The sequence below is a fragment of the Zootoca vivipara genome, chromosome Z2, assembly GCF_965207765.1.
Source record: "Zootoca vivipara chromosome Z2, rZooViv2.hap1.1, whole genome shotgun sequence".
NCBI lineage: Eukaryota > Metazoa > Chordata > Lepidosauria > Squamata > Lacertidae > Zootoca > Zootoca vivipara.
Window position 1 is genome coordinate 36,499,976 of NC_142585.1, and position 18,803 is coordinate 36,518,778.

Consider the following 18,803-nt stretch of genomic DNA (forward strand, 5'->3'; position numbering starts at 1 on the left):
CTGAAATGCTATGCAATTCTGGCCTTGAGTACTCCCTGGAAAGCTGAGAGACTAGCTGGGAAGTGTTCAGCTATTGCTGCAGGCTCTTTGGAGGACATGCAGGACACAGACACAACAAATAAGTAATTCTAACATCTTCAAGAGCTGTTCAGGTTTTGGAGAGTTTAGAAACTGCCATGGCAGAGAAACACAAGCATTGGGGCTATGTGGGTGTTGCAAACCTGTTGGGATTCACACATTCAAATATTGGTGTAGAATTCAGCTTCAAGAAGATCTCCTTTTTTACAATTTTTGTGCTAAAGCAGGGATTAGGATCCCCGCTCCCCAGACCATGTGACATAATTCATTCTAGGCAACATACTAGGGGCTGCATGCCAGTGTGGGTAGGGTGAGGGGTAGCTATGGCCAGAGGTAAAACATTGGCAAGCCTGAAGCAAAAGTGGTGGAGCAACATATATGGTTCTTACTTTTGCACACTAGACAACATTCCTACTGCCATGAGCCCCACAGTGATATCAGGATAAGGCATGGGGTTCAAGTCACAACGCAGGAGGAAGGTATGGGGAAGGGCTGATTGGTGGGAACCAAGGTTGAAGGAAGGGGCTCACCTTGGTGTGCCTCGACTCTAGTCACTTTGGAAAGAAGAACAGGGATGCTGGCTCTTCTCTCTGGCCTTCCGGCAATCTTAATGGAAATTGTGGAGAGCTATGGGCAACCTCATGAGAAGAGAAGACTCCCTGGAAAAGACCCTGATGCTGGGAAAGATTGAGGGCACAAGGAGAAGGGGACGACAGAGAATGAGATGGTTGGACAGTGTTCTCGAAGCCACCAACATGAGTCTAACCAAACTGCGGGATGCAGTGGAAGACAGGAGTGCCTGGCGTGCTCTGGTCCATGGGGTCACGAAGAGTCGGACACGACTAAACAACAACAACAATGGGCAACCAACGGGAGAGGCAACTCAGGAGGTGGTAGCATCTGAACAGGAACCAGAACAGAAGGGTGAAGCTTCATCACTTAGAGTCAGGCACCACCTCTGCAGATGAGAACTGACCTACCCACACCCAAGGGCAATATGTTGCAAACATTTTTGCAAAGTGAGCATGTGTTGTGAGTGAACATATCATGCCTTTTCTTTAAAAGCTTGGTGGGTGGATGCAATGCACAGAAGCTGTTGGGACACCTTACTTGCTGCTGTCCAGTTCTGAACGCTTTGCCTTGAATCAGACCTCTTGAACTCTTGTGGCCACTATTAAGCCTGTACTGTTACTTGCTTGAATAGTGATGTCTTTCTAACTTACACATAAGAGCCTCTGTCTATGTGTGTTGGGCCTGAGGCAGGATACCTGCCACCCAAAAGTCACATGCACGCAAGACATGTAAACATCTCTCTATTGCCTTCCAGGCAAGCAAGAAGCATTATCTCAGTTCAACAGCACATATCAGAGCACTTGAGGAGGATGCAGAGCATAGTTGTTGAGAGGGGAGGGCGGCCTGAGAAGTGGGTGTGGCCTGAGCAGTATCCCAAGGGCTAAACAAGAGTTGCCTGGAGGGCCACATTTGATCCCTGGGCCTTTCACCAGCCCTATGCTAAAACATGGGTTTTTTAAAAACTTCATTTCTTTTTAGAGTGGAGCACATACTGGGGCTGTGCACTGGTCTGATTTGATTCAATGTGGGATTTGTCTGCACCAGCAGCCCTGAATCACTCTGGGTGGGATCAGTCTGCATGGGGCGATCCAGGGCTGTCAAAAGATGGGTGGTCTAATGGTGAGGAGAGGAATGAGAAGGACACAAAGGTAACCCACTCCCAACCACATGTTTAATTAGGGTTTTCAACCCTGGTTAAATATACTGGGGGTGGGGAAGAGGCATGTCTCCTTCCCTCCCACCTTCCAGCCATATGAACGTGCAAGGCCCCTGAACCAGATCCAGGTTGGATCAGGCATTGGATCCAAGCATTGGATCAGGCCCTGAATCAGACTGGGGGCTCACATGCATAGCTCAAGTACAGTGGTGCCTCGCTTAACGAATGCCCTGCTTAACGAAATTTCCGCTTAACGAAAGGTTTTTTCTAGTGGAGTTTGCCTCGCTAGATGAATTCGTTTTACGAAAAATTCGTCTAGCGAATCGCGGTTTCCCATAGGAATGCATTGAAATTCAATTAATGCATTCCTATGGGCAAAAAAATTCAATGCATTCCTATGGGATTCGCTAAACGAATTTTTCGTTATAAGAAAAGACCCGTGGAACGAATTAAATTCGTCTAGCGAAGCACCACTGTACGCACATATAGTACATGTAAAATGAAAACTAACAAGAAATGGCATTAATACCAAAGCACTGCAGAGTTGTCTGGCAAAATTAGGAAAGATTTTTCAAAAAGTGGAATAAAATTCAGGTGAATGCATCACTGATAGGTAAACAAGTAAATACACCACCTCTGCCACTGCCACCCACCCTGCTTCCCACTCATTTCCCTCTGCATCTTCTACACACTGGGGCCAAAATTAACAGCCTCCATTTACTGGTAAAATAAAGCTTGCTGACACTACCAAAAGACTCCTCTGCCCCTCCTTCCCATCAATAATGCTAAGAGCTCCATTCCTGTATCAAAGAAGCACCATCTGCACAAGGGACGAGAGATTCATTCACAGACACGCTAATACAAACAGGCCTGCAATGGAAATAGGGTTGGTGGGCTCAGGGCCAGGAGCCACCCCCACCATCCCAGCTACATTAAATAAACACATTAAAATTATGTGCCAAGAAAAGTGAAAGTCTGCAGTGGGTCTAAAATTATGCAACTTGGGCAAGTCTGTGTAGAAAAGTTCTTTTCTTTTGGCCATACCATAAATGTGCTACATTTGCACAGGTATTTCTGGTGGACAGTATCCCATCTATTTTCAATCACGGACACATTCGATTTGTTGTCTGGCATACTCTCTCCCTCCTTCCTTCCCTCCTTCTCATCTTATGTGAAATTTACAATTCATTTTTAAGGTGTCCCTGCCTGAAGGGCATTGACAGGAACAAGAAGAAGTTCAGGAACTGTGAAAACAAAACCCTCGGCGTTAATAAGCAGCAAGGATGCGCCATGGAGTGGAAAGAGCAGCCAGATGTGAATAGAACGGGCTTCAGAACTTGGAAGGTCGCTTCTCAGAGGAATTTTCTCCCCCCCCCAAGTCCTCAGCAATTACTATGGCCTACCCCACTCCATTTTTCAAATCCCGCCCAGAAAATTTTGCATTTGGCGGGGAGTGGGGTCCTGATTCTCTGGGGCCTTGAAAGTTCTATTGGAACACTGAAAGTCCCATCACACGCAAGAGTAACCTTGAATACTAGGCTCTTACCATTTATACTGGCAAACTCAGTGCCCCCCCTGATGATCGAAAATGGGACAACTGAGGGAGAGAGAGAGAGATAGGGATGGGTTTGCATGCTCGGGGGGCACTCTCACATTTGCAGAAGTGCAAATAATAACAATAACACTAAAATGGGACCTCTCTCTCCAATGTTGCCCAAGGAGGGCTGAGAAAGCTTGCTGGCTTCTATGAGCCAGAGAAGTTTGAGTTTCTGCTGAAACAGAAGTGAAGAGTGAAATGTCTTTGTTGAGGTTTTATAAGCTCGTAGGCTGGACTGGAATCCTGGATGGCAAAATTTGGCCCCCCCAGGCCCTGAGGCTCCCCATCCGTGGACTATGCTAATGTAGCGAGTAACTGTCCACTTATTGGTAGAGACCACTGAGTTTTATGGTACAAAGGAAATTATAATTTTGGGACATGAGAGGGGGGAGCAGAACCGGCTACAGTGATATAAAACCTGTTATCAAAGGCTTTTTGTCAATCTTCAAATGCAGTTATTGAGGTGGGATGGGGAGAGATCCTTTCAGATAAAGTTTGCTGCTCTGAGTGTGTGTGTGTGTGTGTGTGTGTGTGTCACCTCAGTTGTATGACTGCGTAGCCGCAGAACTCTGAGGCTATTCTTTTTTGCTGTTTCTTTTTTGACCCTTTAAACAAAGGCGGACTTGTGAATGGTAAATCAAATGCCTCTCCTGCTGAGCTCTGAGCCAGGTGGAATAAAAGGCAACAATTAATATTTAAGGGGGAAATATGTTAAAGTGTGTGTTGGGGGGGGGCAGATTGATTCATGCCCCTTATGTCTTTCATGCCAGGGTTGGATGAGAGGGAAAGAACAGAAGAAGAGAAGGAGGGGGAAAACCCTTCATACGTTCAAAGCCTGCCTACAATGGGATATTTTGAAATGCAAGGCTATGTTTCCATTCCATGCAGCCTGCAGCACACTTGCCCTGACTTTATTTATGACCCTTTACTCACCCTCCACCGGCAGGTGCAGCCCCAACTTAGAAAAGTTGTCATTCTTATTCATTGGAAATATTTACATTTGTTTGTTTCACTGCAAGGTCCCAGAATGTGTGTGTGTGTGTGTTCATTCATTCAATAAAAGCTACTAAATAACACTAAGACATCACTTAAAACCATAATTAAAAATTCTTATAGTACAGAAATGTGCGTGGAGGGGTGAGGAACCACATGATAAAAAAAATGACTCAACTGCTCCCCTTCCACCATAAGATCTAAACTGGTCAGATGAAGATTAGGGGGAAAGGAGATACGGCAACTAATCCACCAAGGCGCGAGGTGGTGATTTATTCAATTTCTTACCTGCCTCTTACCATGAGGTACCAGGGCAGGTTGCAATATTTTAAGAATACAATATTAAAATCAGTTGAGACTAATTACAGTCAGGAGAATAGGATGAATAATAGAAAGATATATCTTGGGTGTCAAAGGGCAGGAGAAAGAGGTGTGTCTTCAGAATACAAAAGGAAACGACATAATTAAGGTGCCAGGCACACCTCTGCGGGAAGGAGAATTCTATGGCTTAGAAGCTGCCCCAGATAATGCCCTCTCCTGGGCCTCTTCTGAGCTCCGTGAGAGTAGAAGAATTACCTTAACAACTAAACAGTCTGTAGGAAAGAAGGTGCTGTTTCAGCTAATTGGGGCCTGAGCCATTTACGGCTTTAAACATTCATGTGAGCACGCTGAATAGGGCCCAGAAGCAAACTGGCAACCAATCCATCTGAAATAGAACCCCAGACAGCTACTGCATTTTGGATCAGTCAAACTTCCCAAGTCATCTTCAAAGGCAGCCACATGTAGAGGACACTGCAATAATCTAGTCTGAAAGTTACCAGAGCATGGAGCACATATCACCAGGACCCACCTTACCAATAAAGCAGAACGAGGCAACTGCCTCAGGTGGCAGGTAGTGAGGGGTAGAGTTGGAGGAGAAAGCGGAGTGTCAGTGGCGGAGCATATGCCTGCGCTGCTCAGGGCGGGCACATTTCCGAGGGGCATGGAGGGTGCCCTCCCAGGCGCGCACCCACTGATCCTGCTTCCTTCCTCTCCCCTTCCTGCTCACCTGCCTCCTTCCCGTCCTCTCCCCTGCCTGCCTGCCTCCTGCCCATGACTCCTGCGCCTACCGCCAGCCGTCAGGGGAAGGGAGGAGCTGCTGTGCCATGCTCTCGGCTGGAGGAGGCAGGCAGGCAGGCAGGGGAGAGGACGGGAAGGAGGCAAGCAAGTGAGAAGGGGAGATGAAGGAACCGGCAAAGCAGCGCAGCAGCTCCCCCCACCCCTTTCCCCCAATGGCTTGTGGTAGGCGTGGGAGTCTGAGTCGCAGGCAGGCGGAGCACCAAATGTCACCCCGCTTAGGCATGACACCCGGAGCGGTGCGTCCCCCCGCACCCACCTTCCTTCGCCAGCACTGAGTGTGCCATGTGGTCTGCTCTTGAATCTAGCCTGCTGCCTCAAATCCAGCAGAAGATACTGCCTCATTTACAGTGTCAACATAAGATTCAATGGCCAGTACAGCCATTTTGTATGGGAGTGGAGAATGGAACCATCTTATCCCTTGCTCTAGGAAGCAAGATGTTTTGAGCTGTGCCTGGATCTCACTTATGCCACATCCACACCTTGTATTTAAAGTACATGGCTTTCCCCCAATAATCCTGGGAACAGTGGCATAGCAATGGGGGGGGCAATGGGGGTGGGTTGCCCCGGGTGCCACCCTGGAGGGGGGGTTACATTCAGCACCCCCGGGTGCCACCCTGGAGGGGGGGTTACATTCAGCACCCCACACACACACACCTTGTATTTAAAGTACATGGCTTTCCCCCAATAATCCTGGGAACAGTGGCATAGCAATGGGGGGGGGCAATGGGGGTGGGTTGCCCCGGGTGCCACCCTGGAGGGGGGGTTACATTCAGCACCCCCGGGTGCCACCCTGGAGGGGGGGTTACATTCAGCACCCCACACACACACACCTTGTATTTAAAGTACATGGCTTTCCCCCAATAATCCTGGGAACAGTGGCATAGCAATGGGGGGCAATGGGGGTGGGTTGCCCCGGGTGCCACCCTGGAGGGGGGGTTACATTCAGCAGCATCACCCACTGGGGAACTTTTTTTTAATTTTCTGTTGCATGAGATTTTTCAGCTGTTCTTATATGTTCTTTCAATGCTGATTTCATATCTGATGTCAGTTTTGTTCTGGAAGCTCTAGGTTTTTTTTTTGCAATTCATGTTTTTCACTTTTCACCAGAGCCACATGGGGGGGGGGGTGACAAAAAAAATTCCGCACCAGGTACCACCTGGGCTTGCTACGCCTCTGCCTGGGAACTGTAGTTTACCCTCCAAAGAGCTACAGTTCTCAGCACCTTTTACAAACTACAGTTGCCAGGATTATTTGAGGGAAGTAATGTGCTTTAAATGTATGGTGTGGATGTGACCATAAGCTGCTACCAGCTCTGGGCTCCAAGAGACAGGTATTCTATTATGGATGTATTCTGCAGCATGTTCTTCAACCAAAATAAACCAGAACATTTGTGAAATAAAGAGTGATGGGATTTTTCAGCAGGGAGTTTCAGAATAAGCATTGACTGGAAATGACCACCTCAAAACTTTTGCAGGTGCAAACAGCGTTGAAAGCACAATCACATATGATCTCCCCAGCAGCATCGAAGTACAAATCATTATGAATATTCAATAAATAGGATGTTTGGAGGCTAGTTACTTCTGCTCCTTGATACGTGCTCATGAGGTTTCTCCTGCTTCCGCCAGTTCGGTTGGCTTAAGAACACAAGAATAGCCTGCTGGATCATGCCACTCACCCATCTTAGTCCAGCATCCCATTCTCACAGAGGCCCACCAGATGCCTGGGCTTGGCCCCACTCTAAGGCTTCATTTCTTAGATAAGATCCATCAGGGTCCAGCCATGCCCAGCAAATTCCAAAAGCATGGAATGGGAACTGGAATGGAGAGGGCTCTTCCACTCACGTCCTGCTTACAGGTTTCCTCCTGGGGCATTTGATGGCCACTGTGATGACAGAAGGCTGGACTAGATGGGTCTTTGGTCTGATCCAGTGGGGCTCTTCTGATCTTCCTGCAGAGATAATTACACTCTGCATGTGCTTGGAAGCTCTTTCCGGAGTCACAACTTCACCTCCTCAAAGTTCAGCCACAGTCCTGAAAACTGATTAAGAGACCAAAATCCAGCAAGCCAAATTAAATCATTGTCTTCTTCTTTTTCCTCCCCCAGCCTGTAATTACAGCCAATAAATGTCAAGCATTTCGAACACTGGTTCTTAATGCTTGGCAACAAAGACACAGGCCTGGTGTTCAATAAATTCTCTTTTTTTAAAAAAAAGGAAGGAAAAAATCTGCCCTTAATGCTCCTCTCCATCCATTATTCAGCATCCCCTAGCTGATAATGAGATCTAAAACCGACCTTTAGGTTTTTCTGAGTTCTACCTTTGATCCTTGGGTGATCATTATCTTTGTGCCTTAAGTTATGCAAGGCAGCACTCTCGCCCTCAGTACCATTTTGCTGAGGCTGTACCATTTATGTGTTACAGGAAGACAAGCGGAGTCAAAGCTGACCCAGGACATCCTGGTGCCCAGAGGTAGGAAATCTGAATAGTTTCGTTCCTGACTTCACACAAATTACCATGGGAAATCCATGGGGAAGTTCTCTTGCAACACACACACACACACACAATTGAAATGAACAGGAGCTGCACAAGAGTACTCCCATTCTTTTTGAAATTCCTCACAGATTGTGTTCCCTTGATCAGGATCAGTCTCTCTGCCATTCAGGCACCTTAAATAGGACCCCAATTTTTTGTCAACTTGCCTTCACACAGCAGTGTTTCTGGCAGATTGATGAATGGTGTAAAAAAACAAATGAACATCTGGGCATGTCCTATGGCAAGCTTGTCAGAAGCCATGTGCCCACTGCCCTGTGGCAAGTAAGGTTTGCCTCCAGTTGGAGAAAGCTTTTTGTGAACTGGAAAGGGGGATGTGCTTTCCCCCATTTTATTTCAGGCAATTCAGTACCTCTGAAATAACTCGCTTAGGCACATGTGTAGACAGGCAGGCTAGTATTTCTTTTTTCCATGGGCTCATAGCTTTTATAGATTGATTTGCAAGACTGTTGTATTACTTAATGAGTTATTAAGAGTGCTCCTTGAAAGTAGTGTATAAAGCAGGCATAGGCAAACTCGGCCCTCCATATATTTTGGGTCTATAATTCCCATCATCCCTGACCACTGGTCCTGTTAGCTAGGGATCATGGGAGTTGTAGGCAAAAAACATCTGGAGGGCCGAATTTGCCTATGCCTGGTATAAAGCAGTAACTTCATAAACATACCTCCAACAAGGAAAATAGTTCATTATTACTAGCCTTCTAATTTCACAACAGGAAAGGTGAAGCAAAGCAAAGAATGTTACACACACACACACACACACACACACACACACACACACACGTATCAGTTTCATAGATGTATGAATACTCCCTTGTCACCCATAATAAAGTTGCCCTGCAGACACAACATCTGAACTCATGAGCACCGGAAGCTGCTTATAAGGAGACAGACCCCTGGTCCACCTAGCTCACTATTGACTACATGGACTGGTGGCAGCAGTCCAGGGTTTCAGACAGGGGTATTCCCAGCCCTACCTGTAGACGCTGCCAGGGACTGAACTTGGGGCCTTCTGCAAACCAAGCAGCTGCTTTATCCCTGAGTTGCAGCAATTCCCCTCAATGTCTTTATTAAAATACGTAGCAAAGGGCTTGACAGTAAGATGGACTAAGTCCCCCCTCCCCTTTCTTCCATGAAAATTGAATTGTTTATGCTTATCTCAGTGCTTTAAGTATTTATTTATGTGAAATGATATGGCCAGACCTAAGACAGCTTAATAGGAACATAAGAAGCTGTCTTCTACCACAGCGCTTCTCAACCGCTGTTCCGCCGCGACGTGCGCCGACGAGAAGGGCGATTTGCATTGTCACGTGCCTGGCGGCCGCCAATAAACAAGTGTGCCATGGCCCAAAAAAGGTTGAGAAACACTGTTCTACCATGACTGACAGAGGCTCTCCAGGATTTGAGGCAGGAGACCTTCTCAGCTCTACTTGGACACATGATGCCAGGGATTCAGCCTGGAGCCTTCTGCTTGGAAAGCAGGTGCTCTGCCATGGAGCTACAGCCCTTTCCCACATCCAGCATGGGCTGAAATACAAATAAGTAGATAGAAAACCAGAGCTGGGCTGATTCCACACAACTATATTCTACACTGTAAAGTTAACATGAATTGGCTTTCCCGTGAGCTTTGAAGCATTAGTTTAATTATTTACCTTTACCACTGGTGTGTGGTACTTTACAGAGTACAAAAGGATAAAGCCCTGCCCCAAGGAGCTTTCAAGCTAAAATCTGATACATAGGGAAACTGAAAAAGGGAAGCAGGAGTGAAGAGGGAAGCCATCTGCTGTTGTTTCAGGCGCAGGTGCATAGTCTTGGCCAAGGGCTGATCTTGCAAAATCCGTCAGTGTGTCCAAACTCAACAAAACCTAGTTCCATTTTATTCCTTCATTCCACTTTTCTTTACAGTAGCTCTACATGGGTACCCGAGGCAGATCCCCCATCAATGCACTGACATAGACTTTCTTTGCTTCAGCAAAATGACTGCACCACATACACCCCTGTTTTGCTGCTGTTTTCTTTTTTAAATACTGTATAAGTTTGTCCAGGGCAGGACAAGTTCTGTATCTGCACTTGAACTGAAGAATTAAGGCAACTGGTTAAGCATGTCAAAAATATACTAGGAAAAGATCGCTGTGTCTGTTATATACCCTGCTTCCCTCCCAAGCATAGTCCTCCCTTTCATTTTATCTTGTCAGCAACACTATGAGGTAGTTTAGGCTGAGAGATAGCGACTGGCTGAAGGTACGCAGTGAGTATCATGGTTGAGTGGGGATTTGAACCTGGTTCTTCCCAGTCCTAGCTGCATACCAACCATACTTTGAAAATTCATGGCAAGAATCCCGGGAACTGTTAAGGGTGCCAGAAATTGTAAATCTGTGAGGGGGTTAACTACAGTTCCTGATATGCTTTGGGGGAACTCTGCTTGAAATTTATGGTGTGTACATCACTTTTCAGTGAGTGAGAGGCAGGTAAGGTAATGTCCGTATGCCCTGGGCTTAACGTTAGCATACACAAAACACTAATGATTTTACATAATGTGTTAGACCTCAACACAGGCAGGATGGTTAAACGACACTAGTGGGAAAAGCACCTCCCTAGCTTACCTCCCAGTACCACTCAATGCATGTTCCCGTAAAGGAGACTATACAGTTAGCTGAAAGGGCTAGCAACGCTTTATCTTTAATGAAGGCCCTGATGACTTTGGTCAAGGTCAGACAGAGTTAAAATCAAGAGCACAACACAAGCTACCTGTTTCTCATATTTTAAGACATACCCATAAAATAAGCCATAGCAGGATTTTTAAGTATTCAAGGAATATAAGCCATACCCCGAAAATAAGACATAGTGATAGGCGCAGCAGCAATGCCGGCCGCGGCAGGAGGAGGAGGAAAAAAAATAAGACAACCCTTGAAAATAAGCCATAGTGTTTTTTTTTGAGGAAAAAATAAATATAAGACGTGTCTTATAATATGAGAAACACGGTATTAGGTGCAACAGTAATAACAGTAGGGGATGCTATCCTATGCCCAGACTACCTCCCTGCCAAGGGGAGCAGATGAAGCTGCCTTATACTGAGCCAGGACATCTAACTCATTTTCTACAATGATTGACAGTGCAAAGAAAGGTTTTCCTCATAACGTGCTACTTGGAGATCTCAAGAGTCTGAACCCAGGACTTCAGGATAGAAAACATATGCTCTACCTCTGAACTATGGCCTTCCCTTCTGTCGATATATCATTTGTTTGAAAGGTTTGTGAAATACAAATACGACCCCCCCCCTGTTTTAAACCAATCATTTACCCTCCACTTATTTTCATAGACGATGTTGTGCCTTTGGAACATACGAAGATGCCTTTTACTTAGTCAGACTATTGGCCTATCTGGCTTAATATTGCTGACACTGACTGGCAGCTGCACTCCAGGATTTCAGATAGGAATCTTTCCCAGCTGCACCTTATGAGGGCAAAAGGGCGATAGGTTGGTGGAAGACCATCTGCTTTACATGCAAATGGTCCCAGGTGGAATCCCATGCAACTCCAGGTACAGCTGGCAATCTCCCCAGTCCGAAACCATGGAGAGCCACTGCCCGTGCTGACAATATTGAGCTAGATGAGGCAGATGACTCAGTACAGGACAGTTTCCGACTGAACCTGGGACTTTCAGCAGGCAAAGCAAGTGATGTATCACTCACTCATGGTCCCATCTGAAAGAATGGGTTGTATCCAACTACTGAAAATAGACCCACTGAAACGGATAAACTTAAGTTAGCCGTGTCTTTTCATTTAAATGGGTCTACTCTAACCAATGTTGTACACAACCTATCAATTTCAATTACTTTTTAAAATACAACCCAATATCTTGACTTACACTACCCTCTTCCCACAACTGTGTGTCTCATCTTGAGGATCCTTAAGACACATTAGTTTCACTTTGACAGCTCTTGCTATGAGAAAATATAAACACTTCTACTCACATGAGTGCAAAATTTCTGGGGTGGGTTCCCGCAGGTGATTCCTGATGGCTCCACTCGTACTGTTGCGTATTCCTTCATGGGCACGGCCCTGGGTTGGCAAGCGTAAAATTCCCACATTGGCCCATTGTCTGTGGTCACCCAGGATTTGCAGATGTCATACTGTCCCATGACCAGTGGGAGGCAGTGCAATAAGAAAGCAGCGTGGTGCAGCATGGCAGCTGTGACTAAGCGCAAGGATCCTGGGCAAAGGAGATGCCTAAAGTTTTGAGCAAGGCAGATCCTGGCAAGGGGAGGCTTTCGGGATCAGCATGGAAACTCCACATCTAATACAAACATCTAATAAACACTTAGGAGGTCCAGGTGATGACGCTTGAAATGCGTGTTTAGGCAAGAAGAAAGTCTCTGTTACAGCCAATACATTTCTAGATGATCTTGTTGAGAGAATTGGGGCAAACCTTTCCAGGCCTGATCAGTCATCAAAAGTCTTCCTTAACTTCATTGTGTGTGTGTGTGTGTGTGTGTGCATAAATGATCATCCAAATCAGTGTGAAAATATCTAGAGGTGACTCTCCTCAATCAATCGATAGAACTATCGAGTTCTGATTCTATGACGAAATTTGATCAGTGGAGGAAGGGGGTAGAAGGAGGGCAATGCGGTTGGGGCCAGATCAAGTTTTCTCCAATCTTATTTCCCCATCTGCTACAACGTGAAGCTTTCTAAAGTGCTTTGAAGCTGCAATATGCTTTGTTTTATCTTAAGGAAAAAATATTTTATGTAAAAAAATAATGTAGCATGATATGGAACTTGGAAAGGGCATTAATCAGATCTTTGGGAGTACAATTTCCTTGAAAAATAAGTGTGTGGCTTAACAGAAGTTTGACTTGGCAAATTTGTCCACTGTTGATGGAGCTGTGGCCTATCTATTTTTAAAACCAAAAAAACACACAAATGGATATATCTGTGGGTGCTTTCTGATGTGCTTTTTGTCTTCTTTCAAGAGAAGGGAGGCACTCATAGAAAACTACTGCTGGCTTGCACCAACTTTATCGTAAAGTATCCAAAGCTTCCGGCTACAGACTGAGGATCTTCCTGAGTTTTTCTTGCTTCTCCTTGACGACATAAGGAGAAAGCAGCTAACTCCTTCACGAAAACTGCCTGAAACCACAACAAAAATTGAAAAAGTCAAACCTGCAAAAGAGAGAATGTTTTAAGGGAGAGCATAACTCTCAAGGTTGTTAACATTATATGTGGGTTATGCAAAGGCTTCTCTCAGAATTGTCAAACCTCTGTTACCATAAACAGACGGATGAAATAATCACAGCCCCTAAAGAAAAAGAAGAATGGACCATGAACAGGCAAGACAAGGCATAGAGGCCAGACAGGGAAACAGGTAAGTCTTAAAGAGCCAAGCTAAATAAATAACATAACCAGACAAATGGAGGCACAGTCCAGCCTCCATGCAGAGGATTTATTTGAACAATGAAATTTAATAAAAAACAATTTGAAGGACTAATCATTTTTAAGGCTCTCCTAATACACAAAGAGCAGTGACCTCTCCTGTTGTTCACTGGACTTTAATTCAACATCTCTGCAGTCTTGCCCACTCCCATTCCGATAGAGCCATTATAAAATATGAAAAATAACAACCCAAAAACTCTCAATCATAAATCAAAATGACTAAGAACAAAACACACATATGAACACTCACATTGCAAAGCCAAATCTGCTCACACACACACAGACACACACACAAAAGCCCATTGCAGATTCTACAAAGTACATTGGTGTTTGGAGAAAACCTTGCTTGCAAACTAAATCTCCCATCCCTTCTACAACTTCTCAACCCTATGAAAAGACCACTTGAATAAGATATGCAGAGTATTTATTTATTGGTTAGTCTACATTTTCTAAGCAAGATCTTCAGTTACATCTCCATGCACATCAAGGGAGGAGGGAAGTGGGGAGAGAAGGGAAAGTGGCACACCTATTCAGTAAGCATGCTTTTTCTCCCCCCTTTTAAAAATAATAATAAAAGGCTGAAAGCTAAGCTGATCAAGATACATCAGATAAAAAAGCAAGACCCGTCTTCTCTGCTTTGCCCTCTAGCTGTTTAGAGGCACCTTTCTGAACTGCGTTGGCCCAGAATAAACTCCCAAAGAAAGCCAAGTCTGGTTGCTATTTTTAAAGTCATGAGTAAATTGGGGGTGGGGAGGAAATAATGAAGCAAAGTGAGGCAGAAATTGCTCTATAAGCCTTGCTAACATCATGTCTGCCTTTTCAGAGTTTTTTTTTTGAAATGCAACAATTTCCTTATCACATCAGATTTGTCATGAGCTCTTATGATAACATAAGAGGCGTAATAGTTTTGTCATCCCAAACCCACATTTGGTTTTAGATTGGGCCTGGGGATGGTGGCAGAGAGTTGAAAATGAGGAAAACATGCTGACAAACTGACAAATCTATTTTCAGAAATGTAGAAATATCACAATTTTACACTGGAGCAGGTTGACAGGAAAGGAAAGGAGGAAAGGCATCTATAATATCAGTTGCTATGTTGCTACATTTGTTAAATGCTACACATTCCCAGCAGACAATAAAAAACTGATTTGGTGTGTATTCATGGAAAGCCAAAGAGGCAAGCTGTCTCATTATTAAATTTCACTTTTCAATATCACAGGTGTTTTGTGGAAAGAGCTCACCAGCATTGCCTTCAAAGAATCTGGTGTAAGTATTGGGTCATTTTTTTCCTTTAAAAAAATGGTCGGGAACTAATAGCTTGGCTAAGGTTGGGTTTCAATTCCTACTGCAAAAATATAAATCTTCACCTGATATTTATTAAGAAACTGCACTTCCCAGGAAGAGCAGAATCAATGCCTTTATTTTCTTTTAAGAGTACAAGGCAGTCACAGGGGACTGATAGCCAGCCCCACAAAATTAGATTTTATCTGGGTATCTGGACTTCCTTCTTTTCTCTTTTATTGGATTAACATGCTTCTGAAATAAAGAGGCAACCCACAGTTACAATACCCTGCTGGGGAATTAAGTGCAGAGAGTAAACTTTATTGTTCCACCAGGCAATTTCAATGTAGTATTTCCCAGAAGTGGTACTTTTAAAAGAAAGGGGGAAAGCCTGAGTATGAAGCAGATTGTACAAGAATCTGTTTTTTGGGGGGGGGTTGGCGGGAGTTGGATACTTAATTTGGGGCGTACCCCTATCCTCTTCAAACAGATTGTGTTGTTTTAATCGACTTTTTTATTAAAAAATAAAAAACATTCCTTCAGTAGCACCTTAAAGACCAACTAAGTTTTTATTTTGGTATGAGCTTTCGTGTGCATGCACACTTCATCTGATACACACTTTTAAAAAAGTTAGAAAATAAGTCTGAAATGTGCTACACAGAAGAGATATAGACACAGTAATAAAATGTTTAACAGCTCAGAGAAGGAATTATGTTCCCAGGAGAAGCCACAAAACTTTCATTCACAAGTAGCTGCCATCCCTAATATATTTCTAGTCCCAGAGTGTTCCATGTTCCCTTCCTTAAACCTAGTTCCCTTTTCAAACCGATGTTTTACATGTAGATATTTCAAGGACTCAGGTTAGAAAACAGGAAATAAGATGTCATACAATTGCCCCTTGCTTTGCACGAACTTATTTTTGGGGTCTTAAAATCAATTGGAGATGACATCACTCTCTGGTAGATGATGGAGAGATCTGCAAGTAACTTCACTTATGTATGAGAAGGCTCTGACAAGGAACCTGAAAAAAGTTAGGCATTTTGGGAGGGAGCATATTGTGGAGAGACAAATTAAGTTCTTTGCAAATTAAAAGCCAAGTGGCAAAACACTTTAGAGACCATGTCTTTAAAACTTGCACCAGGAGGGGAAGCAGGAGACACAGCAAACTGTAGGGAGTGGATGGATTTCAGAAAGTTATGCCCAATCAATATTAATATGAGGGGTTTTTTTTAAGTCCATGCAAGTCAATATCTCGTTCCCTGTCCTTATAAATTTGTAAATAATTTTAGCATATGCATTGGGCAAAGCACACTTTATTCACAGAGAAAGATGGGGCAGGGGGAGTGAGAAAGAGGGAGGGGAATTGCAGAATGTTATCAGGAGGGTGAATCCTAATTTATTTCCTGTTAGGAGGATAAGAAGAAGAAGTTGAATCTAGTGAAGTTCCACCCAGAATAGAGCCACTGAAATTTATGAAAACCTTAGTAAATTGTGCCCATCAATTTCAATGGGTTTGTGCTGAGTAGGATTAACACTGGATACGACCTAATAATAATAATAATAGATTAAATGTGAACCGCTGGGTAGTCTAGTCAAAATGCAGCAGATGAAAAGGCCAGCTGAGAAGAGAAAGTCAGAAGGTGGGGAGGGGGAGAGACCTGTAACTAAACACCATACAGATTGCTTTCACTCCTGAGAGTCTTTTGCTCAGAGGCAAAAGAAAAGTAGCCCTACACGAAGAAGTCAGCCGCGAGAACCGGGAAGGGCTAATAAGAAGAGGGTGCTTTAAGAGGAAAGTAGTGAGAGCCATAAAAGCAAATAAATAAATAAAATACAATACAATACAAAGCCTGCCGCATCTCCACCCGGAGGAGCCGCTTGTTAGGTAACTTTTCCTTCCTCTGCTAAACAGCGGCGGCGGCGCTTGGGAATTTCCCTGCTCGCCTGCCCGAGAGTGCTAAAGAACAGCTCCTTTGCGGGCGGCGGCGGCGGCGGCGCCTCCCGTCCCACCCCAGGTTCCCTCACGCCCTGCTGGGTCTGGGGATCTGCTTGGCTTACCGGCATCCGCAGCTCCTGTAATCCGGCGCAGTGACGGAGCAGAGAGAAAGGAGAGAGAGAGAGAGCCCCAGATCGAGGCGGCGCGCAGGGCGGAGGGATGGATGGCTTCCCTGAACGCAAGGCAAGCCCTAGCCTTGCTCGCTGCCTCCGGAGTGCCCTCAGGAGCCCAGCGCGTCCCGCCCGCGATCTGGACGCAGTTGGGGGATCCTCGCCCCACTGCAATACACAAAGTTGTGTACGAAGCGAACTGCCCGGCCAAGGGAGATCGGGGTGGGAAGGAGGCGAGAGAAGTCCCTTTCCTCCCTTTCTCTCGCCCTCTCTCCTTCTTTCTCTTCTTCTCCTTCCTCTCGCTTTTTAAAAAATCTCCGCTTCCTTCCTTTGGGCTTCCAAAGCGAGATCTGGGGACGATGGCAGCGCCCGGGAGGGTGGATGAAGAGAGGAGCCAAGTTCAACTTTTTCCTTTCGGAAAGAAAACGCCCCACCAGAGAATCCCTCTCTTCTTCAGCCCCTTCGCTCCCCACTCCACCCTTCGCTCCCCCTCCCTCCCTCCCCTCCCGGGTTGGTCTGGGGAGGGTTTTACACACACACACACACACACAGCGCAGATAAGAAGCCGGGCTCTCCTCTGCTCAGCCTCTCTGCGGGCAGGACGGCTCCGATCCCCCTCGCTGGCACTCAAGGGCGGGTAGATGATGGATGCAAAGAGCGGGATGGATAGATAGCTGGCATCTCCATCTCCCTCCCTCTCTCTCTCTCTCTCTCCAAGTTCAGGCACGAAGCCTCAAATCCTTTTGGCCATCACTTTCAATCACCAGCAGAGCTTTTATCCCCGCGCCTGATTCAGGCTGCGTAACTTCCTCTGTGTTGCCTTCACACACCACGCACCATCCCACCCGGCCGGGCGCTCTTAAAGGTGCAGCCGGGAAGGAAACGCAGCCATGGCAGGGCAAAGGGGGGGGGGAGGCGCCACTGTGTAAGAGAGGGAGGGAAAGCGTTTGTAAGAAAGAGAGACCAAAAAGGGGAAAACAGAAGAAAGAAAACGTAAAAGCAGGACAAGCCTCGTCTGGTTTTTCCTTGTTGAAGGAGCTCCTCAGCCAACGCACCTTCCTTCATTTGGCTAGAACAGCCCTTTCCCCGCACAGGACCCCCGCCTGCTGCCGCAGGTTAGAAAGCTGTAGGTCCCTTTGAGGACAATCAAGAGGATGCTCTCCTGTGGACCCTCCAGATTTTGTTGGAAATCTAACACTCCTATTAGCCTGGGCCAGTAAGACCAATGGTTAGGGGTTGTGGAAGTTGACGTCCAAAGGGCACCAAGTTGGGAGTCTGCCCCAGAAGGAGTATTGCCAGTAAGTGGCACCCCTGTTACCCCACAGTCTCCCCAGAGAATTTCACCTAGCGGCATCTTTGTGTGCCACCTAGAACTTTTATGTTCTTGCGGGTCATTTAAAAACAAAAACAAAACTCAAGTAGTCTGATTCTCTCCATTTTAAAATATGTGTTTTAACTCTAGATTAGGGTGAGTTTTCTTTTCTTGTTATACTTGTGTTGCTTTGATTTCATAGTTTCATGTTTCATTTTTTATTTAAATCCATTTAAATGCAAATTGTTCTTATGGTTAATTTTTTAAAAAATAAAATTTATTTTTAAAAAATGTAAATTGATTGCATAGTCATTTACTGCAAATGTTATCAGGGTAGGATACAAATATTATTAATGAAATAAACAATCCAATTAATTAATTAATTAATTAATGCATAAGATCACAAGGGCACAAGAAATGGGCTGCTGGGTCAGACCAAATGTCCATTCTAGTCCAACACCCTGTCCTCTTACAATATCACTTATATCCTACCTTTCCTACCAGACTTTTAGAAGACATCTGAAGGCAGCCCTGTTTAGGGAAGCTTTTAATGTTTAATAGATTATTGTATTTTAATATTCTGTTGGAAGCCACCCAGAGTGCCTGGG

General features: G+C 45.2%; 1 protein-coding gene across 9 annotated transcripts in view; it reads right to left on the reverse strand.

Moving 5' to 3' along the window:
- The window catches only part of NTNG2 (netrin G2), a 126,741-nt gene extending 109,045 nt beyond the window's left edge, over positions 1-17,696 (reverse strand). For all 9 annotated transcript variants that reach the window (XM_060270662.2, XM_088664791.1, XM_088664789.1 and 6 more), the window contains exons 1-2: positions 16,836-17,696; positions 12,038-13,193 (exon numbers count right to left, since the gene is read on the reverse strand). In XM_060270662.2, coding sequence (XP_060126645.1) covers positions 12,038-12,250 — 213 coding nt within the window. In that variant the 5' untranslated portion in view covers positions 12,251-13,193; positions 16,836-17,696. The remainder of the gene's footprint in view (positions 1-12,037; positions 13,194-16,835) is intronic.
- Positions 17,697-18,803: the final 1,107 nt, after the last annotated feature.